This window comes from Phalangium opilio, unplaced genomic scaffold (assembly GCF_054372755.1).
Source record: "Phalangium opilio isolate 3A_F unplaced genomic scaffold, DU_Popi_V2 ptg000217l_1, whole genome shotgun sequence".
NCBI classification, from domain to species: Eukaryota; Metazoa; Arthropoda; class Arachnida; order Opiliones; family Phalangiidae; genus Phalangium; species Phalangium opilio.
The window spans coordinates 141108-162063 of record NW_028324218.1 but is presented as its reverse complement, the minus strand read 5'-3'; the positions used below and the strand labels follow the sequence as shown (position 1 = coordinate 162063).

The 20956-nt window shown below is 32.5% G+C and overlaps 1 protein-coding gene and 1 long non-coding RNA gene across 7 annotated transcripts; one reads left to right on the top strand and one right to left on the bottom strand.

The window, feature by feature from the left end:
• Nucleotides 1-43: 43 nt before the first annotated feature.
• RhoGAP71E (Rho GTPase activating protein at 71E) lies at nt 44-20826 on the bottom strand. 6 transcript variants are annotated; one of them, XM_089857655.1, is made up of 12 exons: nt 20480-20823; nt 19976-20113; nt 14872-14932; nt 11641-11802; nt 10892-11010; nt 10590-10791; nt 10066-10077; nt 6998-7160; nt 6801-6878; nt 5512-5672; nt 4594-4830; nt 44-3886 (listed from the first exon to the last, which is right to left on the bottom strand). In XM_089857655.1, the coding sequence occupies exons 2-12, from the start codon at nt 20077-20079 to the stop codon at nt 3404-3406; spliced, it is 1782 nt and encodes a 593-aa protein (XP_089713781.1). In that variant the 5' UTR covers nt 20080-20113; nt 20480-20823; the 3' UTR covers nt 44-3403. The 6 variants fall into 6 exon arrangements, with proteins under 6 accessions (XP_089713781.1, XP_089713780.1, XP_089713782.1 ...); XM_089857654.1 differs by having other exon boundaries at nt 20476-20821; XM_089857656.1 differs by having other exon boundaries at nt 10901-11010; nt 20476-20820.
• Nucleotides 7883-9677, top strand: LOC149615340 (uncharacterized). The gene is made up of 3 exons (XR_016375780.1): nt 7883-8377; nt 8440-9339; nt 9422-9677. It is a non-coding gene; the product is annotated as an uncharacterized LOC149615340 (long non-coding RNA).
• Nucleotides 20827-20956: the final 130 nt, after the last annotated feature.

Here is a 20956-nt window from a genome sequence, read left to right as displayed (position 1 = left end):
ACTATGTTAGAATAGAAATAAATAAGCAATCGAAACCACAAACTCTCCAGAAATTTGTATTTTATTTTATAACTATTTCTCCAGAGCCACAGAACTTGTTTTTTACAATACAATAATATTAGTAGAATACTATGAAAAAAACCCATATGGTTTAAACATTCTAATATCTGAATTAATTAACACATCTTTTGTTTTTTTTTAAATAATCAGTTAAAACAGAGAAAACAAATTTAAGTTTTGGAATGCGCATTTTTTTATGCAAGTTTAAAAATAATAATCCAAAAGATTATTTTTTTTTTCGAATTATTAGCTGCCTTTTAATTCTTAATTTTCAATTCAAAATAGTTCCAAAATTTATTTTAACTTACCATATAAACCATTACAAGCTTTAATACACCTTGGCAGTGGTTAATTTTTTTTTACAAAATTTACTTAAAATTAAAACCCTAAAATTTTAATTCAAGAGTACGAGTTTTTTTTTTTTGGTATTTTAAATAAAATTATTTTAAATTACTTTTTTTTAATTTTTGGCTTAAAATGGTCTCGTAAAAAAAAGCCCCAATACGTTGGAAGATATTTAAGTTAATATTAACTACTTAAGTATAATTGAAAATGGCTTAAATTTGGCATTAATTGAATTGAATTGAATTGAATTGATAACTTTAAATTATTATTATTTTTTAATAAATTAAAAATACCTGAGAAATAATAAAAGAGTATCCCATCTATCATAATGGCATATTTTTTAAGTTTCCAAAGAGAAAAAAAATTAATACATATACGTTAATTTAAAAGGAACTTAAAACTTTTAAAAAAAATGAAGTATTTCTACGTCGGTATTTTTTTAAATACTATTTTTTTAGCTTTTCGATAAAAACGTTTTTTAAGGGTAGCATTTCATTTTGAAGATATGGGGTAGTTAGATATTTAGATACAGTTATTTGAGAGCTTTAATTTGAAACTAAGAACGTCAAAATCGGAAAATAATTAAGTTACGAGAAATTGAAAATAAAATTAATCTTAAAAGTTTTTATTTTTCAAATTTTGAAAATTGGTCGTCACTTTCTTAATTAAGGACCGATTTTGACGTTAATTGTCGCGTTTTGTAGCTCGATTTGAGAGCTTTAATTTGAAACTAAGAACGTCAAAATCGGAAAATAATGAAGAAAGTTACGAGAAATTGAAAATAAAGTTAATCTTAAAAGTTTTTATTTTTCAAATTTTGAAAATTGGTCGTAACTTTCTTAATTACGACCGATTTTGACGTAATTTGTCGCGTTTTGTAGCTCGATATCCCTTCTACCCAACTACCAAACCCAACCCAATTTATTGAAACGCCAGCCTTTCAAACATTACGTCAATGTTTAAAATACAAACTAGTTTTTGTTATTTTTTTTTCTTCACATTTTTATACACAATATACAACTCCCCCTCTGTAAAAACTTGTTTTTGTATAAAAAATTCATATATATAATAAACCTGTATTTTTTTTAAAACGTAACCCCAGTGTGTTTAAAGATATTTTCAACGGGTTAGTTCAGTTCAGTTCAGTTGATAAAGTTGCACTAATTTCTGATTACAATTAAAATTGTGGCGATCTTAAGTATTTTTGGCTTGTCGTAAAAATGGTTTTATTTATTTATTTTCGTTTAATTTATTTATTTATTTATTTATTTCTAAGTTTGTTTGTTTGTTTGTTGTTTGAATGAGATATTTGTGATTTTAGGATCGCGCTTAGGAAGGTAAGGGGGCCGGGGGCGTGGCCGAGGGATAAATTAAAAATTTCATCTTGGAAATGTATCAAAATTTCCACGTAATTCCTTATCCTTTTCAAGATTGCAAAAGGAAGTATAAATATATAGGGATGTTCCGATATTTTTAATGTTTTTTCTTTTAAAAGCTTAGAACTATTTACAAGGCAACATTTGGTCAAAAAAATAAAAAGTTAGCAGTGATGAGATAGAGAGAGAGATTATGTTATTTTGTTTGTTTCTTTGTCTGTCCGCGCTGTTAGATACTTAATTGGCGTGATAATATGTACTTATGATTAATTAGACTAATTAATTAATGGTTTTTGATATTCAATTTTTTTTTTGAAAGTTAAGAATTTTTAATATAAGAAACGTTTGGTTGGCGTTTAGTTTTAATATGAAAAATAAAGCCTAAATTTATATTTAATGTTTTAAAACAATAGCTTAGGGTTTTTAAAAGTGTTTCGTAAGAACTTACTTACCGACGTTAATCCGTTTCCATCCATAAAAATAACTGTTAAATCCTTAAATAAAAGCGATTATCTCGTTAATAACAATTAAATCTACGTTAATTAAGTAATATTTTCAATTATTTTAAGCCTCGGTAATCTATTTTAATAATTTAAATGTCTAAATATCAATCAATTGCCAAGTCTTAAGAAAACTCAATCCGTTTACATCCTTAAAAATAATACTTAAGTACTTAAAATAAACCTATAATTTCGTTAAATACAGTTAAATCTACTATAATTAACTAATATTTTCGATGTAAAACTTAAATATCTTGAACCCATTTAAATTTGCCTATAATTAACTAGAGACCCAACTTAAGGCAAAATCCGTTTCCATCCTTAAAACTAACACTTAACTAATTAAAATAACCCGATAAATTCGTTAATTACAATTAACACTACTATAATTAACCAATATTTGTAATGCAGAACCATTAAATCCGAGTTGAAACCGAAACTAAAACTAAAACTAAACGCCCAACGAAAGTCTCAAATTTGAAATGAGACCCAACTTAAGGCAAAATCCGTTTCCATCCTTAAAACTAATAGTTAATTAATGAAAATAAACCGATAACTTCGTTAATTGCAATTAACACTACCTTAATTAACCAATATTTGTAATGCAAAACCATTAAATCCGAGTTGAAACCGAAACTAAAACTAAACGCCCAACGAAAGTCTCAAATTTCGAATAAGACCCAACTTAAGGCAAAATCCGTTTCCATCCTAAAAGCTAATACTTATATAATGAAAATAAACCGATAACTTCGTTAATTACAATTAACTCTACCTTAATTAACCAATATTTGTAATGCAGAACCATTAAATCCGAGTTGAAACCGAAACTAAAACTAAAACCAAACGCCAACGAAAAAAAAAATTCGCGACTTTCAGAAAATCTAATGTAATTATATTGAGAGATACTTATATAATACAATCAAATTGCACGGAACGGAAGAATTAGGTCTACGAAGTTTTAGGCCTACTTTTGGGGGTAAAATTTAGGCCTATTTTTTAAATTTTGAGGGGTAAAATGTAGGCCTATTTTTTAAGTATTTATGGGGGGGGGGGGGAGAAGTTTCTATCGAAGAATTAGATGCCAAAAAAAAAAAGAATAATATATACATACAAAACAATTAGTTAAATCCTGGGTTTATATGTTAATGTGATATGGAACGTTTGAACATCGACTTCGGTGCAATCTTGCTCGGTTATGACGGCGCTTTGAGAAGAGGCAGGATCCCCTCCACCCCCACCCCCGCCGCTTTTGGGGCTTCCAACGAGACCACCACCTGGGCTAGAGGTGGCCACAACTCCACCCCCACCGCCTTTGCTAACCGAACTTTGATCGGTAGTGGTGTTGGTGGTGGTACTTGTTGAAATTTGACTACCATTTTCCTTGTCTTGTTTACTTTTACTGGAAGATCGGCGGACGAGACGTTTTTCTTTGCTAGATGTTCTACGAACTAATTGACGTTCGCTGCCGGTGGGTGTACTACGCTGCTGATGTTCAACTCCTCCTCCTCCGTTACCCAACGCCCCGACGACATGTCCGCCGTTACTCGAACCGCATGAAACCATTGATGAACCTGATGTGCGTTTTGTCCTTTCGCACCTTGGAACCTAAAACGAGAAAAACACGGAAATTTATTTATTGATTGATTGATTAAATATGAATTCGTACAAAATCTTTTGATAAAAGAAATTTCCTTGAATTTTAGTAAAAATTATAAATTTCGCCGTGTTTTCCTGGAATTTTAGTAAAAATTATAAATTCCACCGTGTTTTCCTTGAATTTTATTAAAAATTATAAATTTATCCGTACTTTCCTTGAACTTTATTAAAAATTATAAATTTCTTTGAGTTTTCCTAAAATTTCCCCGAGTTTTCCTTGCATTTTAGTAAAAATTATAAATTTGTCCGTATCTTCCTTGAACTTTATTAAAAAATATAAATTTGTCCGTATCTTCCTTGAACTTTATTAAAAAATATAAATTTGTCCGTATTTTCCTTGATTTTAGTAAAAATTATCAATTTACCCGTATTTTCCTTGAACTTTATTAAAAATTATAAATTTCTCCGAGTTTTCCTTGAACTTTAGTGAAATTATAACTTTCCCCGAGTTTTCCTTGAATTTCATTAAAAATTATAACTTTCCCCTAGTTTTCCTGAACTTTTATTCATCAATTTATGTCCCTGACATTTCCAGGTTCTCCAGGTTTGTCCTAACCCATTATTAAATTCCCTGACCTTGAAAATATCCCCGATTTCGCGGATGATTACTACAAATAATAGCGAAAGTAAAAGTGAAAGTGGGGGGGGGGACTTACTTTAGCAGCGCCAGCGCCGCATTCTTCATCGACTTCGACAGCGACGGGTAACCGACAAACGGGTGTGGGTGAGGGACAAGGAGAGGGATTTAGGAACCATTCGGAACGAGTGCGCATGCGCGCCGTCTGACGCTCGTGGACTTGCGGCAAAAATGAGAGAGATTTTGTACTTTCGGCGTAAAAATTAACAGCCTTTAATTCGTCCAACGACATCTCCGGATTCGGTGGCGAAGAAGACTTTAATTAAAATTAATTATAATAATTAATAATTAAAAATTAACTAATAACAAGACGGCCCAAGTGTTTTGGGTAATAGAAGTCACGTGGTTCCGTACTTAATTAGAACAAAGACTATTCAATTGCCATAAATTAATAAGATACGTAAATATGTCAGAAACATTACGAACTGTATAGGTAGCGTCATACTTATCACTTAACATATCACTTATAAACTTATGATAAGAAAATAGTGAATACCCCCTCGATAAGATCTCTTTAACAGCACTACAACCACCCGCAGTGACCACGTGGCCATAAAAATCCCCCTACTATTGAACCTCCCCATCAGTTTTAACTACAAACGCCCGCGAATACCAGAAACGTCAGATTAAAGTGGCAGTGAGGAAACCCTTACCATTCATTCCCCTTAGCCACCACCCATGGCGAGACTAACAAATAGCAGATATAAATCAAAAACCATAAGTTCATAAGATATACTCCATAAGTATGACGCGAGTTCCCCCATTTTTCTACCTCACTCACTCACTTCAAATTCATTAAAAGCCTTTTTCAGTTTCTAAGTTACCAGAGATTAATTAAACAAACTTATGGAACGGAACATAACATATCACTTATAAGCTTATGATGATAGAGATAAGGCTAACAAAAGAGAAAGGGGGGTTGGGTGTTGGGACTTACTTTGTACAAGCCATTTTCCTCGAGAGATACGCTAAGACGGGTATAATCGCCCAAATTGGCCAAACTTCCTCCGCTAGTTTCTGGACCTTCTTCCATAATCATGGATTCCGTCGCGTGAATCAATGCCGGCGTACTTTGGCATTCCTCTTGCGATGATATTGCTAATTAACAACACACCAAAGACAAAAGAACAAACACAAAAACCATTTTGGAAGATGAATCCTCAAATTCAAAATTCCCCATAAATAAAAAGTGACTAATTTTAAGGTTAAACGTGAACAAAACATAAATAAACAAACAAACAGGAAAAAAGATGGCCAAGCAGCGTACACAAAGACAAATTACTACACTATTTAAGCTCAGTATTTAACAGGGTTGCCAGGTTTCCCCTCATCACAAAATAGTTAAGAATATTATTACAATAATTAACCAACTCTTAATTAGAAATAAATTCTGTTTTAAAACATATCTACAATAACGTGCAACGTTGCTCCATGCTACAACACTGCAATTTTCGGAACCCCCCCCCCCCAAGATATTAAAGGCCCTTTCAGACGGTAGAACTATTTTTTTATCATTTAAGGCATACTCAGACGGTACAACTTTTTGACTCTTTTAATGCCTATTCAGACGATACAACGTTTCTAAACTCATTAAAGGCCTATTCAGACGATACAACGTTTCTAAACTCATTAAAGGCCTATTCAGACGATACAACGTTTCTAAACTCATTAAAGGCCTATTCAGACGATACAACTTTTCTAAACTCATTAAAGGCCTATTCAGACAATACAACTTTTCTAAACTCATTAAAGGCCTATTCAGACGATACAACTTTTCTAAACTCATTAAAGGCCTATTCAGACGGTAGAACTTTTAGACTCATTTAAGGCCTATTCAGACGATACAACTTTGTTTTGACTCATTCAAGGCCTACTCAGACGATACAACCTTTTGACTCATTAAAGGCCTATTCAGACGATAAAACCTTTTGACTCATTTAAGGCCTACTCAAACGATACAACTTTATTGACTCATTTAAGGCCTATTCAGACGATACGACTTGAATTGAGAGTAAACTAATTGCGTCGCGTGAACAAAACTTGGACAAGTTGAACGACCAAATTAAACACTAAACATGATGCGTAGTTTTCAGACTAAGAGGACTGATACCATTTACAACAAGAGGCCAAGCTACGATGTATGCCTAACACGTTACGTGGCAACCCTTTAACTAACCACAACAAAAACGGGGGGGATGGGGGGATTCCCCTATCTTAATATCTTACCTTCCAAATTAAATCTCAAACCCCAACGTTCGGCTTCTTGTTGCAACCAAGTGCGTTCCGTCTCGAGTGAAGCCTTGCCTAAAAATTGGGTTAACAAAAAACAATCTCAAGCCACCAACCACCAACGTAGAACGAAGTAACCCAGGACACAACAATAATTAAGACACAAATTAAGATTAAATTAACAATTAACTCACGAGAGACTAAACTATCGGGAGGATACCGGAAAGCGAAGATCCAATCCTCTTCGATTTTTAATACCCTTCCGGTAATTCGAGCGTAGTATTCGTAATTTTCCCGCCCAAATAGATTACTGACTCCAAAATTATCGATGAGAAATTTCATAATACGTGTCGCAACCTTTGAAATTGACATAATTACGCTTTTAAATTCGGGTGAAACGTTTTTAACACGATTATAACTAAGAATTGTTGTCTATTTTTCGTCTAAATTCATACGAACATGCTTTAAAACACGTGCGCGTTAAAAATAGAATAAATACACGCTAAGCCTTGGTCTATCTACTTCTACTTTGAAAGCCAGAATTAGGCCTAACTTAATTACTACTTGCAGTAAAACCCTTTTTGAAGTAATAAATACGAATAATTAACTAAATATAATCTTATTACGTTTAAATTTAACTAAAAATAAAGGTCCTTAAGCAGACGACACGACACGTTTTTTCAGCAACGTGGCCAAACCATCCCGATTATGAAATTTTGTAATAAATTAATTAGGCCTAGGTTTTACCACAAATTAGATTAATTACAAGTTAAGCCTTGGTCTATCTACTTTGAAAGCCAAAATTAGGCCTAACTACTTGCAATAAATGAATAAAACCCATAGATATAGTAAAACTATAAAGGGTCTAGATCCACTTCGCTGGCTTAGGCTTAACGAAAAAAACGTGGAAGGGGCAACGAGCAGACAGCCGCTATTTTCTGGGGGTAGCCGTATAAAACGCCATCTATCGGGAACTTTCGAAACTAAATTAAGGGATGAGCTTAGAGTAGTGGCACTCTATGTTAACCCCCTATAGGGCATAATAAGTCAAACCCTCGGAGATGCCATTACTCCATTTTATACGAGCTAAGAGCAGAAAAACGTATTTTACAAATTTTACACCTGTAAACTCTTTTAAAAAACACTTGGAACTTGTATTTCTACTTACTTTCGAGGAAATACCACCGTTTTCTGAAGGTAAGAGTCTTTTTTTATACATTTATTAGTAATAAAAACATTTAAGGCGAGCTAAGCCTTGGTCATGGCCATAATGTAGATTTGATTTGCACATAGAGAAAAGAGGCTGTACTTTTGTGACTTGGAAAATTTATTTTTTAGGCTTTTCGAACATTTCTATGGCAAAATGAGGTAGGCCTAGGAGACTAATGAAATATTTAGAGGATAATTTTGGAAGCAAGGTATCATTGATGAATTGGTTGTCTTTCACTATCATCAAGATTTCGATGTTATCGGGTGGCACAAATACTGCCCAAAAGCATACGGGTACGTTACACACGAAAAGCTGACCCTGAATCTGATGATAGGCGTTCCAGTTCATCCGTTTCTTCGTCAATGTAAAGGTAAAAGTTACCCGAAGCTGCTTTTCCTCTGATAGTTTCTTTATTCTTGAAAATAGTGTAAGGTCATTTGATCTCCACTAAGTACAGCTGGTCCTCAACCAGTATAAGGCAATCGGGGCTTGCCCCAAGGAAGAAAAATTGTGGATTAACAATCAAACCCACAGAGGTGTGACACTGGGTATTGATGTGTTGCCTGAATATTTGAAAAAGCAGCGGGTTCATGCTTCAATCCATGATCAAAGGACAACGCTCCCATTTCTTCTAATGCTTCAGATTGTTGCTCGAGAGTCAAATTACGGAGAGTCAGTTTAGGGATAATTTCATCGGTTACATTAATTTGATCTCCAAATTAGGATGGAATCGCGAACCGTACGGTTTGAGCGCTCTACGTAGTCTCTTTCCAGTGGTGGGAAAGAAATCTGATTTTGTAAAATGTATTGAACAAATCCGTAAACTGGAGATATCAGTGGACAGAGGTCCTACAGCTGTTGTTATAGAATTAATCCACTTCTTTCTAGTGGCAGTCTCTTTCGGAAAGTTGTGGTAAGAAAGAAAACGTTCTTTACACCTACAGTTTGAACGCAGCAAACATGAGTTGAAGCCATGATTGTTACATAAATAAGTAAATAAAAACGTTTATGTTATATTTTGTTTTATGCCTTTAAATATAGAGACACACACTTATCAAAGTTTGTTATGGTGGGCACCATTATCGACTCTTATTTTAAGAATATGTAACAGTTTAATGTCCGGATATTTAAATATCAGTATCTTAAAACGTTGCTAACGTTTTTTTAACATGATAAAATAACGTTTTTCAACGCTGAAAACAACGCTAATCACTAATCTGCCGTGTTGTACAAGACCAAGGCTTAGCTCGCCTTAAATGTTTTTATTACTAATAAATGTATAAAAAAAGACTCTTACCTTCAGAAAACGGTGGTATTTCCTCGAAAGTAAGTAGAAATACAAGTTCCAAGTGTTTTTTAAAAGAGTTTACAGGTGTAAAATTTGTAAAATACGTTTTTCTGCTCTTAGCTCGTATAAAATGGAGTAATGGCATCTCCGAGGGTTTGACTTATTATGCCCTATAGGGGGTTAACATAGAGTGCCACTACTCTAAGCTCATCCTTTAATTTAGTTTCGAAAGTTCCCGATAGATGGCGTTTTATACGGCTACCCCCAGAAAATAGCGGCTGTCTGCTCGTTGCCCCTTCCACGTCGACCTCCCATTGAATTGTGTATCTACCCTTTTAACATATCTATGATAAAACCATAATTTCACGCTAAGCCTTGGTCTAACTACTTCGAAAGCCAGAATTAGGCCCAACTACTTGCAGTAAAACCCTTTTTATAAACTTCCCTACTAAAATTAAACTAAATATAATCTAATTACGTTTTAATTTAACTTAAAATAACATTTATTTCCATTTTATTGTCGAATATGTTCACTAGAAAACGGGTTCTTAAGCAGACGACACGTTTTTTCAACAACGTGGGGAAAAATCGCGAATCCCCATTCCCCAATAATTATATTTAGAAATAATTAATTAGGTTTTACCGCAATGGGATTAAAAAAAATAATTTAAAATTATCTATTTGTTAACTAATCTAGCTAAAATTAAGGATATTTTCGGGTCTAAAGGGTTGTTGTTAAAGGGCCATATAAAGGGGAAACTTACCGTTATTTGGGCCTTGGTTAAGATTTTATAAAAAGAGTACAAAAAAGCAACACAAAAACGGGTAAAGAGTTAAAAAAGAAACAAAGACAGAAATATTGTGTTAATTAAAATAAATAAATCAACAAATTAGTAAGATTAGTTAGTTAGTTTTTAAGTTAAAAAAATAATTAAAAAAAAAACGAAAGCCAAAATTATAAAATTGCCAGAATATTTTTAAGAAATAATTTTTATTTTGAAAGAAAAAAAATGGCGGCAAATATACCACGTGCATGAATTCAAAATGGCTGCCTCCATACTTAATAATATTTAATAATATTTTTTAAATTTAAAAACCATGCTAATTTTAATTTCAATTTAAAAGTGCTGCAATTAGTGAGTGCAATTTAATTTAAGTTACCGATTAAAATAATTAACTGTCTAAGATATTCTTATTTAAAATTATCTATCTTAAATATTTCTTAATTAAACTTATACTAATTAAAAATTAAAATTTAAATTTAAATGAAAAATTAATTAATATTCACCTTAAATCTAACGACATCCTCCATTTTAGCCATTTTCCCATCACTAACGCAAGATTGGAAGAAACTGGGCGCAACGCTGACCCCTAGAGCCTCAGAGGTCATACCGGTTTGCGACCTTTCGGCCGAGACGGCAATAGAGCGGAATGTACCAAATAGAAGCACCAACAAGTGTTGAGCGACAACGGGTAACGATGATATTAACCTTAGAAATAAATTTAAAAAAAAAATAATAAAAAAATAGATTATTGTCAATTACTTCAACATTTAATTAAAAAGGTCAAAGGGCAAAACGGATTAATTACTTGGCCAACCTGTGTATTCTTTCCCGTTTTTCATCTAGACTATCTAGCTCTATAATATCGAATAGTAATTCCTCATTTTCAGGCCCAAATATACCGCCTGGTAATTTACGTAAAAATTTCTGAAAAAATACATTAGTGTAAAAGTTCAATTAACATAACTGATTACACCTTAATTAAAATAACGGCCTTTTTATAAATATAGAATGGAATTAAATATTAAAATTAAAATAAAATTAATTATCTCTTAGTACATTTAATTCGTCTTAAAAACTATAAAGGTCTAATTATTATCAGTGATAGATTTAATTTTAGAAGTAGGAATGGAGAACAGAGTAATATCTGGGCGCGCGCGTCAAAGTCCCGGACCCCCTTCCCCGGGGGGGGGGGGGTATGAAAGAAGAGGCGGGAGGGTCATAGCGACAGAGGTAAAAAGGAATTACGTCACTATTTTTCGCCGTCCCCGTCAGTAACGTCATCAAAACTTAGAGTTTAAGTGAGCAGCCAATAAGATAATTTAAACTTTTCGTTACGTGTTGGTTGGAGGGAATGGCTCTATACTGGGTGGTCTATGAGTCGGAATAACTGAAGTAAATACTAACCCCGTTCTCCATTCCTACTTCTAAAATTAAATCTATCCCTGGTACATTTAATTAGTTTTAAAAACTATCAAGGACTACTGCGCCGCCTTTTTTAATTAATTATTAATTATTATGATTAATTAAGTTCTTGATTATGTAATACGTATTTACCTTTAAAACGGAAGCAATAGTATATACAGAAAAATTGTCAATATTGACTAGACGACCATGCTGCATAAAATGTATCAACTTTTTCATATTGCCTTGATGACCCGGTGCCCGAAAGACATCCTTTTTACACGGAGCTTCTTTATTCAATTTTAATATTAGAATCTGTAAAGTTAAATTTAAATACACATTGTAGATAGAGAAAATTGTCCTCTATCCAACGGTCCTACATTCAACCATAAGTCGAGATAACACGATTTTAAACAAAATGAATTTTTACACCGTTTTTTCAAGAGTGGTCTGAATATAGACCAACTTTGGGTCCTCAGAACTTTGGCAATTTTATTGCAAATATAAAACCCTTTGGTGGTCTTATAGACCAAATTGTCCTCTATCCAACGGTACTAATTACACGGCCCTACATTAACCATAACTCGAGATAACACGATTTTAAACAAAATGCATCTTTACACCACTCTTGCCAAGGTGGTCAGAATATAGACCAACTTTGGGACCTCAGAACTCCGCCAATTTTATTGCGAATAGGAAACCCTTTGGTGATATTATAGAGCAAACTGTCCTCTATGCAAAGGTACTAATTACATGGTCCTAAATTAACCATAACTCGAGATAACACGATTTTAAACAAAACGCATTTTTAGACCACTCTTGCCAAGGTGGTCAGAATATAGACCAACTTTGGGACCTCAGAACTCCGCCAATTTTATTGCGAATAGGAAACTCTTTGAGGACATTATAGAACAAACTGTCCTCTATTCAACAGTACTAATTACATGGTCATACACCAATTAGAACTCGAGATATTAAGCTTTGAATGAAAAATCACTTTAGACCCCATTTTATAACATAAAATTTTAACAAAACGAAAAATGTTTCAACAATGCAATAAAATAATAAAAATAATGCACTAAAGATGAATTTTATTTTTGCAACAAAAAATTGCTGCTATCCCTGCGAGAAAATACTGCACATACAAAGTTCAAACATTGCTATAAATACATTACTAAAAACAAAGCTTTAATATAATATTATAAGCTTAGCACGCTTAGCTATTATTGGTAGAAGGGGATGTTGGGGGTGTTCGAACCCCAAAATAGCTTAGGATTCTAAAAATAGCTTACCCCCGTAACCCCTTCCCCCCTATTTTCCAGGGCAAATCAAAAATGTCGATCAGAGCGCATGCGCAATGAATTCCTCACGAAATCGTGAATGAAAACGGTCAAAAGGGCTTCGCGAGCGGTTTGGGTTTTCCCACCCACCACTGCCGCGACAAGTTCACCTGGCAAAAGCATTCAAAGTAAACTCCATTCAATAAACCGCCGTAGTTACTAACAGGTGAACTTGTCGTAACGTAAGTAAGCCTTTGCTATGACGTTCGTTCATCGGAGTTGCAACTGGAAATCAAATCGAGCTCGTGAATTGGCTCGTGACCCAGGTTAAGATAAATCAAGGTAAGAACGAAGCGCGCATTAAAGGCATTGATAGCTTTAATAGTGCTACGAGGTTAGGTTGATAATAATAGAAGTTAAAATTTAATAGGTATAAATTTATATAAGAATTTTTTTAAAAATAAAATGTTTCTGGGCTTTTTTTGCAATCATTGGGGGTAAACAGACTTTAACGTAAACAAACATTAAAAGATACATATTATTTTTATCTCAAAATAGAAACTTTTTCCAATGAGAGGTAAAATTTGCTCCGTACGTGTAGCACTCATTTGATCTATAATTTTGCAGCTCTTTTGCAAAAATGCAAGCTAATAACTCTAGAATTGTGCTAAAACTACTCAAAACCACTAAAAACTACCAAAATCTAGCAAAATTTACGCAAAATCTACCAAACATTACGCAAAAACTATCAAAAATCGAGTAAAATCTAGCAAACATTACGCAAAAACTATCAAAAATCGAGTAAAATGTAGCAAAAACCGCCCAAAATATACCAAAAGTCGCGCAAATATACCAAAAACACCACTAAACCGCAATAATATCTTCTTGAACTATGCAGAAATACGTACAAAACAATGCAAATTTTATATCAATGCAACTTGCGTTCCATAAAGGTCAAACATATATTGGTTGCAGTAATTTGGAAACAAGGCTATAGCAAAACTATACAGGCTAAATCCGGAAGTATTTTTGGGTTCCTTCTATCCCCCTACCCTCGACCCCATCCCCCTTTTCAGTAACAACCTCTTCATTCTCTCCGGGTTTTTGACGTCACTACCTACGTCATGGGCATAATCCGGGTTTTCCACGTGGGTCTAAAAATAGCATCGAGCCGTCTGCCCTAGGTTGAGAGGTGGCCGCGCACGCGCTCTCCACCTCCCTTTCTCAATGGGAACTCAAGGGGTCGGACACTATCCCATTTTAGTTACGTTTAACGAGTGCAATTTAGTTTTAATTTTAAATATAACCTTCTGATTCTATAATATTGAAGTTTTTTGACGTTTTTAAGGGTTAACATTTCGCTATGGTGGATGGGAGTTGTAAAATTTTAATATTAGAGTAATAACTGTCCGACACCTCCGTTACATTGACTCTTTCTTATGGCTATGCTATCATAGAATTTATTATTTAATTATTTTTGCAATATAATTAGATTTAATTTTAATAATTAGGATAATTAATTGCACATGCACGCGGGGCATAAGGTGAGCTACAATTTAAGACAAATCGCGCCAAAATCGGTGAATATTTAACTATTTTTTAAAACAAAATTAGATTTTTTTATTCTAGTTGACCTTTCGACCCCGACTATGCATGCTCAAATTATCATAAATATTTCAAATTATTGCATATTCTAATAGGGCTTAAATTAAGCTTTAATATAAGTGCAAAAAGGTCAAAATCGGTCAAGAAACAACAAAGTTACGAAACTTCCAAGTTTTAAATTACTTGAAAAATTATAATTGACCTTTCAACCTCAATTTCGCATGGTTAAACTTTCTTAAATAATTCAAATGAATGCATATTCTAATTAAGTATAAATTAAGCTTCAACGTAAGCCAAAAAAGGTCAAAATCGGTCAAGAAATAATAAAGTTACATAACTTCAAAGTTTCAAAATTATTTTGCATACACCGAAGCATTGCGGGGACAATGTTTTACAGGGGCCCATAGAAAATACATTAGACACTTTACCCCTGTAAGTTAGCTTCACCCAAAAATATTAAAAGTTAAAAATAAAATCGTGCAAGCGTTTTAAAACTTACCAAAAGCGGTCCTGGTATGTCCCTCTTGCAAACGTGGTCCAATGGAACACCAAACTTAACTCTAAAAATACAAAAAATAAGGGTTTAAAAATTATAATATATTTTTTAAAAAAATAATAAAACTTAAATTAGTTTTATCGTCTGAGGGTTTTATGTAGAGAGGGTTTAATGGAGTGTTACGAGAAAGATCGTGATCTCGCAATGTTCCAAAGGATTATACTCCTTTGGCGCCTTGCAAAGTACTTATTACAATACAGGGTACCGAAAATCCCTCCTTTAATAAACAGGTTTTTTACAAGTCGCTCAATTTATAAGTTTGCTTTAAAATTAATTTGTCTATTTGTGCTTTAAAAGGTCGCTAACCCCAAAACGTTGAAACGCTAAATATTTTTTGAAGTTTCCGAAAAACTTTATATTATTACGATGTTTTTTTGCAATAACATAGTTTATTTGCAAATATATTTCAAGAATTATTTTGGTCAAAATATTTTGAATGCTAAAGTACTTTAAATAATATGATTAATAGGAAATTTTAAAATCCAACGTTTTTAGATATTTAAAAAGTCTTAAAAAGTACATTTTGGATAACAGGACAGAGATGCAAAAGATTTGTTTCAAAATTAATTCCCAGACTTTTGCAGATTTTCCCTGAGAAATTATACGACCTTAAAATTCCCTGACACATATTGCATAAAACCCCTGACGCATATTTAAAAAAATCCCTAACCCTCTAAGTTTCCTAGCCATTTACTGTGGTATCCCCAATTTTCCAATACTACAAACAAAAAAAGGAAACGCAAGACAATCTGACCTTTCAACTCTGTGACGTCTCCTCCTGGACCCAACAATCCCCATACCGTAATCGACAGATACTTATGGCAACAACAACTTTCATCAAATCACAACCACCAACTTATTGTTGGCGATTCTTTCTTAAGCTATAAGGGAAACTCTTTTTTTCCCTAATTTCCCAAAACACCGGACAATCCTAAATTACTGTCCAAAAATTATCCGATTCCGTCATAAAACCTCGCTTCTAACACCGTTTTCCAAAATTTCAAACTATTAACCAACATATCCCCAATTTAATAAACCAATACTTATTAAATGACACGTCAAATTTTCTCAGTCAACTTTCAAAAGTGAGATATAAGCTATCATAAACGGATATCCTGAAAGAAATCGCTATCCTGAAACTATGTCATCATTATAACACGTTGTAGTTAAAACAACTTTTTTTTGGCGGGAGATATTGGCGCGTTTTGGAAAAGCGCGCGCTATCGCTGAAGGATAACTAGAGATTAAAAGGCGGGAAAGTTTTTGTTGGCGGCGCGCACGCGAGAGAGAGCCACTGCTGCCACTGCCTTCCAGTTTTGGCGGGAGTTTCTCCCTCGTGCGGCTCGCGCTCTTTATCGATTTAACGCGCGCACGAGGTTCCGGGTTATGACGTAGGTTGTTTTTCCCGCCATGATTTTAAATATAACAAACGTTTTAACTAATATTGGCGTTAATAATCTCTGAGTCTTATCTTCTACTACTTAAGTAAGGACCCGGTGATGGTGATTTCACACCCAAAACATTATAACAAGTATCACAATTAAAAAATAGAGGATATGATGATACTGACAGATTTCTGGCAAAGTGCCAAACCCTTTTAGTAACTTCTTATCGAGGGGTGTGTACAAAGTACCAGAAGTATATAACTCCGAAGTAAAAAGTCGGATTTTTACACACACAAATAAAAGTGAAAATGGTCAGGGAAAATGACTTTAGGAATAGCCCATAAACGTTTGGGAAGTTTTTTTTATAAGTTTATAAGCGATATGTTCGCTCCATAAGTATGATTTGCACTACCTATACTATTCGTAATGCTACTGAGAGACTTACAGCTCGAGATAACTAGTTCGAGAAGGAGAACGAGGGGGAGCGAGTTAATTGAAGTCCTAAGTACACTCGGTGGTGGTTAATTAATTTTGCAGCTAGGACCTAATTCCATCTAGGCACTCCTATTTATTTAATCCGCATTACTAAGCCCCCTTTGACAGCAGCGCCTCACTCACTCACCAGGCCCCTCCCTCGCTTTACCTCCTCGAATCTATGACCTACCTCACTCACTCATTCACTTCAAAATTACAAGCTCCAGTTCAGTTTGTCATGGCTAGATATTAATTAAACAAACTTATGGAAAGGAACATAACATATCACTTATAACTTTTTGTTTATTAACTTCTGTTAAATACCAGATAATATTTTAGTAAAGTAAAGCTTGAGTCATTAGATAGTGTTACCACGTTACTGACGTTACACTTTGCAACAAAAAAAATATGACACTTAAGATTAGCTACCTTAAGTGGACTAATATTAACTATTTTGTATTTAATATTTAAAAATACCTGGTTTTTACTTTGAAAAGAATAAATAAATAAATAAAAACAAAACGTACCTAAACATATCCATGGTTAAGGTACAGTACAACTTGAGGAATAATTAAACTCAACTCTTAAAAGTACTTAAAAGTATCCCACGATTATCCCAATACACCCTATCACCTTTAAAAACTCCGCCAAACTAAATTTTAAATTTTCATAAACTATCCTAGCTAGCTTCTCTTTTTGGGATTTACGTGAAACCATAGAACAGTATAAAAAAATCCCTTAACAAAGGTTTAAACCATCCTACGTAAGCAATTCTTAATTATAGTCAAGGGTAATTAGCGCTAAAATAGAGGGGTATAGCACTTTCCAATTATTTAAAAAAATGTTTTTATTATTTTTTTTTAACCTGAATTGTTAAGTGTTTTTTGGGTTAAATTTGGGAAAGTAAGTAATTTAGGGTAGAGAGTTAGTGTCCAACCCCTTGTAAAAAATAGTATTAATAATTTCTCTCTTAGTTGCAAGGTCAACTAGGTCCGGTTTATTTCATTTTTTTTCCTAAGTTTTATAAATTAATTTTCCTAATTTTTTTTTAAACTAAGAAATTTTGATTCCAGCTTTTATCTTTACCGATTTTGAACATTAAAGGGACACTATCACAGCAGATTTATTATATGCAACTAAGAAAATTATATCTATGTGCAGAACTACATAGATAAAAGAAACATATCCCTTTGAAATTGAGTAATTAAAATTAAAAAGGTTTTTGGACTCCCAAACTAGAGAGACTTGACAACTCTATTATTTAGGCCTAATAGTGTTCCTTTAAAATTAAAACCTGACCAATTAAACTATAGCGTTTTTTTATATATGAATTAAGGCTCCAAGATTATGGGTTTGGTCTCTCCCTAACCGCTCAAATAATTAAAATTTAAATGATTATTGCTTCTAAGAAACTTATAATTCTTTCAAGGACCTTGTCAGTCAATTTGAATTTAATTTAATTTTAGTTAAAACTTGTATTCAAGGTTATTTCGTTAATTTAATTTAAATTAATACTTTCATTGTTACAACTAACCCTATGGGGATTAATCATTAGGAACAACGCGTGAAACTAGACCTTTATTTCAAAAAAAAACTCCGTTTGGGGATTAGGAACAAAAGCCTGAAACTGGACCTTTATTAAAAAACCCCCTTTGGGGATTAGAGACAAAAGCGTGAAACTGGACCTTTATTAAAAACCCCTTTGGGGATTCAAGACAAAAGCGTGAAACTGAACCTTTATTAAAAACCCCCCTTGGGGATTAGGTACAAAGCGTGAAACTGCACCTTTATAGCAAACCCCCGTTTAGGGAACTTGGCCCAAACAAGCCCAAAAAATACCTATTCTTAACTTCCTAGAATCAGAACAAAACTTTGACCAATAAGAGGGCTTCTACTGACCAATAAGAGAAAGGTTTAGCTCAAAATTTCCCCCAGAAAAAAAAACTTATAAATAGACCCAGCAACCCTTAAAAGTTTGCACTTTTTTCCATAAATTTGTCAATAACTGATGTGGTTTAACGCATCAAGTAACCTAACCTAATTATTTTTAGTTCTAATTTAAAATACCAGCAGTTATTTTCCAAATGTTTCTCTGGAGGTATTGAACTAAATTTAACTTTAAATTGTATTTGAATTTTGGGCCTTTTTAATTAATTAAATTAATTTAAAAAGAAACATTTGCATTTGATAAAAAATGAAATTGGATATAAAATAAAAAGTACGTAACTCTAATTTTTAATTGAAATTTTTGGAGAAGGAATCAATTAACTAATTAATTATGGTTATCCATGATTAATTAAGTTAAATTTTATAAAAAATTCCAAAAATTTCATAAAATAATTTATGAATGCCCCAATTTAATAATAAAATTTAGAAAAATTATTTCTATATTTTGATAAAAATTGAGGCAACAAAACCTAATTATTTTAATTAAATTTTTAATCATTACAAAAATTAAATAAAATAATTTATAAATGCCTCAATTTAATAATAAAATTCAGAAAAATAATTTCTGTATTTTGATCAAAATTGAGGCAACAAAACCTAATTATTAATTTAACTTTTAAATATTAAAAAAAAATTAAATAAAATAATTCATAAATGCCTCAATTTAATAATAAAATTTAGAAAAATAATTTCTGTATTTTGATCAAAATTGAGGCAACAAAACCTAATTTTTAATTTAATTTTTAAATATTAAAAAAAAATTAAATAAAATAATTCATAAATGCCTCAATTTAATAATAAAATTTAGAAAAATAATTTCTGTATTTTGATCAAAATTGAGGCAACAAAACCTAATTTTTAATTTAATTTTTAAATATTAAAAAAAATTAAATAAAATAATTTATAAATGCCTCAATTTAATAATAAAATTTAGGAAAATAATTTCTATATTTTGATCAAAATTGAGGCAACAAAACCTAATTATTAATTAAATTTTTATATATTACAAAATTAAATTAAAAAATACATAAATGCCTCAATTTAATGATAAAATTTAGAAAAATAATTTCTATATTTTTATAAAAATTGAGGCAACCAAAATTTTACTCATTACAAAAATTAAATAAAATAATTTATAAATGCCTCAATTTAATTATAAAATTTAGAACAATAATTTCTATATTTTGATAAAAATCAAGGCAACAAAACCCAATTACCAATTAAAAAAAAACAGAACTTACTTTTCCATTCTGGTAGGATAAGGAACATTAGTGTGACCACACGAAGTGACCACATTGCTTATAGTAGCTGCTCCTCTGTGCATCCTGTATGCCCAGGTAGACATTCCTAGCCTCAACCTAACTCCAGCTTCAAGCTCCCTAATTAAAAATCAATTTAATAAACTGGCCTTAAGCACTTTGAAATAATATCAGTATTCAGTAACACACAGAGTAAGTGTAAGTACCGGTAAAACACAAGTAGTTGTAGAGGGTTACAGTTAAAAGTATGCCTATGGTGTTGTAACTGACTGAATTATGATTAAAGTAATAATTTTCAAATAGGTCACAAACTGAACTAATTTCAGGTGTTAATTTGAGAACTGCATTAGTAATTTAACAGTTAACATAGCTCTAGGGATTATCTACGTTTTTGGATTAACCAGGGTGATAATTAGTGTTGTTTTTAATGGAAGCTTAAATTGTTAATTAATATTTGTAATTAAAATAATGAAGAAACTCACCAACTTTTTCCTATTTCTCGAGGGTAACGACCTTCATGCCCCTCTGAATTTATTGGAATGATTTTCTTCCTCCCCTTTGCTGCTGCTAAGCCTAATCCTTACCCTAACTAGTCCACGAATTTTTAGGCCAAATTTCATACGATATTCAGCTTTTTAACTATTACTTTAAATACTATAATAAATAATCTTATCTAATACGCGTTGTTTACATACTTAACTCGGCGTTAAACTTGAAATTAAATAAATATAATTAAAACTTTTACCGTAAGAAAGTATTTAACTTTCCCCCCTCGTAATAAATTTCACCGTAACAATAACATGCCCGTCGGCTAAGCCTTTTTTTCCCCTTCACGTAATACTATGATAATTAATGCGGTGACCCAAAGAGAGAGGTCACTGTTATACGCGGCGTTTTCATTGGTCCTTATATAAAACGTGACTACCGTATTCAACCAATCAGAAACCTATAACGGGCAGTACC

Excerpts from the sequence above, each read along its gene's own strand:
- RhoGAP71E (XM_089857655.1), bottom strand. The coding sequence starts at position 20,079 with ATGTCTACCTGGGCATACAGGATGCACAGAGGAGCAGCTACTATAAGC. Across the intron at positions 6,879-6,997 it reads TCCCGATAGTTTAGTCTCTC|GCAAGGCTTCACTCGAGACG; the intron begins GTGAGTTAATTG and ends CCCAATTTTTAG. Across the intron at positions 3,887-4,593 it reads GCGGCGCTGGCGCTGCTAAA|GTTCCAAGGTGCGAAAGGAC; the intron begins GTAAGTCCCCCC and ends TTCTCGTTTTAG.